Here is a 6,667-nt window from a genome sequence, read left to right as displayed (position 1 = left end):
TTGGGAACACGGAAGATAGAAAAACGAAGAGGCAAATATAGGGTGTATCGGCAACTAATCTTCCAAATAGCAACTAATAAATTTGTCGATATTTTGCTATGGGTTGTTAATTATAGTGATACAACACATAGTTTAAGAAAAACCACATTGTCGGTCGATATGAACTTATATCTTGGTAGAAGTGGCCAAGTATTTAGCCTGATATTTAAGTTGATATGTAAAAAACAAATTGACATGGATTCTATCTTCCAAAATTGCACAAACGGAAAAAATAAAACATTTCATCTGCAATAACTCAACAAAGTAATGCATAATACGGTAATCACTTACCCGATGGTGTCTTAACCGAGGGAGTAATCACTTACCCGATGGTGTCTTGGCGTGGTGTGATGGGGACGACCCCAGCCCGGCTGGTCAACCCCACCGTGGGCTTGATCCCCACCACCGAGTTCAGCGACGCCGGGCACAGTATTGAGCCGTCCGTCTCCGTCCCCAGCGTCACCGCCGCCATGCTCGCCGCCGCCGCAATGGTCGACCCCGTGCTCGACCCACACGGGCTCGCCGACAGCACGTACGGGTTCTACACCACAGAATGCAGACCACAATGCGAGGATTAGTTCGTTCGCCTCGCCACTAGAGCAAGCAAAATGAGAAGATTAACAGAGGTGATTGTACAATTACTTACCCGGGCCTGGCCGCCGCGCGCGCTCCAGCCGTCGGTGCCGGCGAGGCTGCGGAAGTTGGCCCACTCGTCCATGTTGGCCTTGCCGAGCACCACGGCGCCGGCCCGCCGCAGCCGACGCACCACGCCGGCGTCCCGCCTGGCCACAGAGCCGAGGAGCGCAAAGGAGCCGGCCGTGGTGTTGAGCGTGTCGCGGGTGGCGATGTTGTCCTTGAGCAGGACGGGCACGCCGTGCAGGGCCCCGCATTTGCCGGACGAGGAGGAGCGGCGCTCTGCGTCGGCGCGCGCGGCCTGCTGGACCGTGCCCGGGTTGACCTCGATGACGGCGCGGAGGAGCGGGTTGAGGCCGCGGATGCGGTCCAGGTAGAACCGGACGAGGTCCACGGAGGTGAGGCTGCCGTTGTTGAAGCCGAGCTGGATGCTGGCCACGGTCGCCTCCTCGATCTCGAAGCCATGGGCGCCGGCGGCGGCAAACAGCAGGAGCATGAGCGCGGCGGCCACTGCCAGGAGCGGCCGAGCCATCCTGGAGCTAACGCCGGCCTGTCCAAGTGTGAAGTCTAGTGCTCTGCTGACTGAACACAAGCTTACCGATGAGATCAACATATAGATTAATAACTTTCCCATGATAAAAAAAAACCCGACTGTTTTGCTAGGAAGGCACCCGCCATGGACTCCAATTGGCACATTATACAAGCAAGGAAGCGCACATGCTTCAAGTGAAAAAAAATGCTGCAAGGCACAGTACATGTCTTGCCAATTGCCAATGGGTAGTCCAAACGGAACGGGCCAAAATAAGTTTCGTTTGACCAACGGAATCGGCAAACGCCCTGATTCCTTCTTTGGGCATACACAATGGTTGTTAAAATGCAAGTGGTCGAACCAGGCCACTAGCTAGAGTTCATGTTCTAGACTTGGCAAGGGTACTCATTTTTTCTGATTTATTTCAGCCTTTTTGGCCATGTACATTTAGTGGTCTCCTGCTTATTTGGCAGATGCGTGCGTGCGAAAGCGAGGCATCGGAGTAGCCGACAAAAGGATGCATCTTGGAGTGTCAATGGAGCGATGACGATTTTGGTCATGGGACAGCCATCGGGCGAGGAGAGGGCCCGGAGGAGTTTGGCAGGGACGTGTGAGGTCGCCACGGATGGCGGGAGGGCCGGGGGTGTCGCCGACATGAAGGTTGGTGACAGTGGTTGCATGCCCGCCAAAAGAAAGAGGATGCCATGAGAGGAGAGAGAAGGTTTGAGAGGCAATTCTTTAAAGTTTTGAGAAGTAAACAATTTCGAGGGAAGGGCTAAAAGGGATTTAGCCATGGAATATACAAAATTGGGATACTTAAAAGTGATTTGATGAAATGTTGCGTTGAATACCTAAGGCCCTTCCAGATGCTTTATAATGTACATGTGCTAAGAATGTATGTCACATAGACAAAAGACTCACGTGTCAAAGCAACTAAAGAGAAGAGACCATTTTGAAGATCTCATAAAGAAACGAGCAATGCTACTGTTACGGGCACTTCTGTACGGAGACGGGGAGACGAGCATACGCAGGTGCCTCCCCGAAATTCAACGTGAGGGATGAATTAGCAGAAGGCTCGCTGCACGTAATACATAAAATCAGCCCGTTGCTCAAGCATTTTGTAAAGAAACGATGCCAAGCTTACGGATCTACGCGAGGCAGTTTCAGTTGCTAAATAATTAAAAGAGAAGGAAGCTTAGCAATAGAAAGTTAAGCATCTATACCTGCGTTCATAAATATAAGATGTTCTAACTTTATATCGAATCAGATGTATGAGCCCCGCTTCCGTACAACCCTCTCACAAACCATATAAATGGTAATATGCACCTTTGACATTCATTGCCAACACTTGCTATTCTTGGAGATTTGGGCTCCTAGATGATAGCTAGGTATCAAGGCCCGGAAGCTTCTTTGCTTGTGGTGTGCTTTGGGAAGTTTGTGAAGGTGTGGCCTTCAAGATCAACATAAACTGATTTGAGGCTCATCCGTTTTTGATGACTCAAAGGGAGAGTAAGGTAAGAAGCTTGGTGGCGCCCCAGAGCTTTGGCTTTGACGAAAAAGGGTTTCCCCCCGCTTTGTATTCCAAAGCAACCAACCGATACAACCAAGGATAGGTGCTGGGGCGGAAGCAGCACAGACACACCCAAAAGAAACGAAAGAGAAACAACAAGAGAAAAGAATGCCGACAACGGCGGTTCGACGGAAACGGAGAAGCTTCATGACCACTGCGCCCACTGAAGATCTCCCACCAAGCTCCAAGGCTCCGAAGCACCGGTACCAATCAGCACCTCCAAGAAGGACCGCGACGAGGACGACGCTGCTGCCAAGGGTTTCCCCCGGTACACGACGAGGCGAGAGGAAGGGTCGCCCCCGACGCCCTCCAGGAAGGTCCGGCGGCACCCACTGGCGTCGCCGCGTCGATGTCGGACAGGCCGACAGGGGTTTCCCCCGATCCCAACCTTGACCTCGGGTGCTCCGGAGCCTGCCACCAAACCGACCACCATCTTGCGCCACCATGGTCAAGAAGCCTCCACGCCGTCTCACCACGGCACCACGAGGACAGGCCTGCACGACGAGGAATAGGAGCCGGGACTAGGGGCCGCAGCACCGTCGGCACGCGGGAGGGCACAACCTCCGCCGTCAACGACGGTAGCCGACCGGACACACAAGCAGGAGCCTACCAGGGCCATGTGCCCACAGGCCTGGCCGGGAACTCCATTCCCGGACAGCTCCCGCCATCGCGCTGCAGCTGGCACGCCATCGGCATCGCCGCCCCCCGTCCGAGCCGCTCCTCCGCCTCACCACACAGAAGACGACGAAGCCACGCCAGGGACCGGCCCGCTAGGACCCAGATGAGGCCGGGAAGGCCCAGATCTGGGCCGGGGACGCGCCACCGGCCACCGCACGCCACCATGCCGCCCTGCTGCCAAGGGCAGCACCACCACCGCGCCTACTGCCGGCGACCGCGCCGGGTCGCCGGGTCGCCGCCAAGCCGAAGGACACCGCCGCCGCCCCCCCCGTCCCGGACCAGGGAGACGCGCGCGCGGGGAGAAGAGGTCCTGCCGCCGCCGGCACCCCCCGGGCCGGAGCCAGGGGCGCCCACTGGCGACGGCAGGGAAGGGGAAGGGCGGATCGACGCCGAGAGCAGCGGCGCAGGAGCCGCCTCCCGGGGAGGCGGCGCGGGGGCGGAAGGAGGGGGAGGGGAGGAGGGGCGGGGGGAGGAACGGCCGGATCCGGGCCGCGCGCCGGCGAGGGAGGCCGGATCCCGTCGGCGACGAGCGGGGAAGGGCGGCGGCGGCTAGGGTTGGAAGGGCCAGAGCTTTGGCTTTGGCACGGGCACAAACCGAGATTAGTGCTCATTCTCAAAATGAATCGCTTGATTAGTGCTATATTTAAGAATATAACTAGTGCATTATTTTTAAAGTGCCAACATTCATCCTCGAAACGAAACGAGATGCTTTTAATGAGATCACTCCAAAAGGTGAGCAAAAAGAACACTAACAAAGTGTGGTGTGACGAGCATCTTATCATACTCGTGAGGTGTGAGTGGCCATGCCGGTGTTATATCACACTCGCACCGAGTCACACAGCATGACCATTCATGGTGGGAGGTCCCTCTGTCTCTCACTCCTATAAATATCGAAACACACAATCATTTGCAGGCATGCAGCAGATTAAGAATGTATCAGCATGAGCTCCTCGTGCTCCTCGCGCTTCTTTTGTTCGGCCTCCTCGCCGTCCTCCGGCGTGGCCGCGCACCTCCTCCTCCACCCTCACTCGCCATGCACAAGATCATCGACCCAGCCGTCGCCCACCGCGCGCTCGTCGACAACGCCGACGCCTTCTCGAACCGCCCGCCCGCGCGCCTGCACGTGGCCCTGGCCGCCCGGCGCGGCGGCCAGTGGAACGACAACCTCAACTCCGTGGCGCATGGCCCGCACTGGCGCGCCCTCCGGTGCAACCTCACCGCCGAGACCCTCCACCCGTCGCGCCTCGGTGGCCTCGCGCCGCTGCAGCGGGAGGCCGTCCAGGGCCTCGTCGCCGCCCTGTCGTCCGCCCCCCGGGGAAGCCGGGAAGAGGTGACGGAGGTGCACCAATACCTCTATGGCGCCGTGTTCTCGGTCGTCGCGCGCGTGTGCTTCGGCGACGCCGTCGATGAGGCCCACGTGCACGCAATGCGCCACGTCATACAGCGCTTCCAGATCGCCATTGGGCTGGTCAAGCCCTTCACGTCCATGGGCTCCGTGATGGAGAAGCTCGTGGAGTGGAGGCGGCTGCGCAGGCTCTTCGCCATCGTTGTCCGGCTCAAGGAGCTGTTCCTCCCTCCCATCGAGGCACGGCGGCGCGGTGTTCAGTCTCCTGGACCACGCGACAACGACGGCCGTCGTCCGTACGTTGACTCACTCGTCGACCTCCGCGTCCCTGGCGAGGATGGCGGCCGTCGCGCTCTTAGGGACGACGAGATGATGCAACTAATCTCGGAGTTCCTCGGTGCCGGCACGGGGACGGCGGTAGCAACCCTCGAATGGGCCCTCGCCCACCTTGTCGACAAGCCGGAGATGCAGGAGAAGCTCCGCGGTGAGGTTGATGACGGCGAGGTCTCCCGTGCAGGTGCAGGCATGCCTTACTTGCATGCTGTCGTGCTGGAGAGCCTCCGCATGCACCCACCGTTGCCGGTCATCCCGCGCCATGTCCATGCTGATGACGTCGGGGTACTGGTCGGAGGAATGGCCGTGCCGCCGCCGGCCGGCGACTTTTACGTGAATTTCTCCGCGGGGGACATTGGCAGGGATAGCAATATATGGAAGGATCCCGATGAGTTCCTTCCGGAGCGGTTCCTGACCGGCGGCGACAGGGATGGCGTAGGCCCATTGCCCGGGCCCAAGCAGATAAGGATGATGCCATTCGGTGCGGGGCATAGGTTCTGCCCGGGCGTGGGCATGGCGATGGTGAACATGAAGTGCTTCTTGGCTGCACTCGTGCGCGAGTTCGAGTGGGCGACACCGACTAGCACCGACACCGTTGACCTCACGGAGCTGGATTCCTTCTTCAAGGTGATGAAGAAGCCGCTTTCCGCGCGTGTCACACGACGCACCAAATCCATCTAAAGATCTCAACATCACGCGAGCACGATTGTGCATAATAAAAAAAGTTGTGTTTCTACCGTTGTTGCAGCCAAGCCTAGAGCCGCGGAAAGCTTCTCCTTCCGCTGCTTTCTGTCGGTTTCAGCCGTCTCCGGCAAGGGAACCCCGGATTTGTACACAATGCTATCTAGTTTGGGTGCGGCTAGGTCTCAGTTGACTACGTCCAATGATATATAACATGTAAGAAAGAAAAAAGAAAAAACCAAATTCTTTTGCACGGATCTCCGTGTAAGATACCACAAATATAACATGACTCTCAGTCGACTGAGATTTAGCAATCCTAATCTAGTTTCCGCGGCCTCTACCCCCGTCCTGGTGAGAACGTTCATGGTGTGACGCGACGTGGTTGACATATGGGGTTTTGGTCCCACAAATTGTTGGTTCACCCGTGCAAACCTACGGAGAATGCTACACTTAAGGGTTGTTTGCGCACGGAAGTAGTTATGGGCTGAATTGTAAACCTACGGTTGGTTAATGCTGGTGTAGTTCATTTTCTGCTAATTGTAAACCTACGGTTGGTTAATGCTACACATACAAAAGGATACATGCTTTTATATAAAGGTGGGTTTTGATTGAAGATTAAGGGGGAGATGGGGCCCACCCCCATGAAAATCAGGGGGGGAGAGGTTAGTTAGTTTAAAAAGATCCTAGTCAGTGTGTAAAAGCATGTAAACCTTTGTATGTTTAGCATTATTGTTTTTTAGTGAACATCCAACTGCGTTGATAAACCTATAAGAGTACATCAGGTCAAAAAAAAAACAAGAACAGATGACAAAGCGAGCAACAACGCCCGTTCACTCCTTCCCTCACCTTGCCATGTCTG

The 6,667-nt window shown here is 56.3% G+C and overlaps 1 protein-coding gene and 1 pseudogene across 1 annotated transcript; one reads left to right on the top strand and one right to left on the bottom strand.

Annotated features, from left to right (window-relative positions):
• LOC119366853 overlaps window positions 1-1,208 on the bottom strand; it is a 17,204-nt pseudogene extending 15,996 nt beyond the window's left edge.
• Window positions 1,209-1,744: 536 nt separating this feature from the next.
• LOC119360248 (cytochrome P450 89A2-like) lies at window positions 1,745-6,061 on the top strand. The gene is made up of 2 exons (XM_037625969.1): window positions 1,745-1,861; window positions 4,363-6,061. Exons 1-2 carry the CDS (start codon window positions 1,745-1,747, stop codon window positions 5,806-5,808), a joined length of 1,563 nt encoding a protein of 520 aa, XP_037481866.1. The 3' UTR covers window positions 5,809-6,061.
• Window positions 6,062-6,667: the final 606 nt, after the last annotated feature.

Source organism: Triticum dicoccoides, chromosome 2B (assembly GCF_002162155.2).
Source record: "Triticum dicoccoides isolate Atlit2015 ecotype Zavitan chromosome 2B, WEW_v2.0, whole genome shotgun sequence".
NCBI lineage: Eukaryota > Viridiplantae > Streptophyta > Magnoliopsida > Poales > Poaceae > Triticum > Triticum dicoccoides.
This window is presented reverse-complemented; position numbering and strand designations above follow the sequence as displayed.

Bases quoted from the DNA above. Each gene is read 5' to 3' on its own strand.
- LOC119360248 (XM_037625969.1), top strand. From the start codon at position 1,745: ATGACGATTTTGGTCATGGGACAGCCATCGGGCGAGGAGAGGGCCCGG. The intron at 1,862-4,362 runs GTTGGTGACAGT...AATCATTTGCAG, and splicing joins GGGGTGTCGCCGACATGAAG to GCATGCAGCAGATTAAGAAT.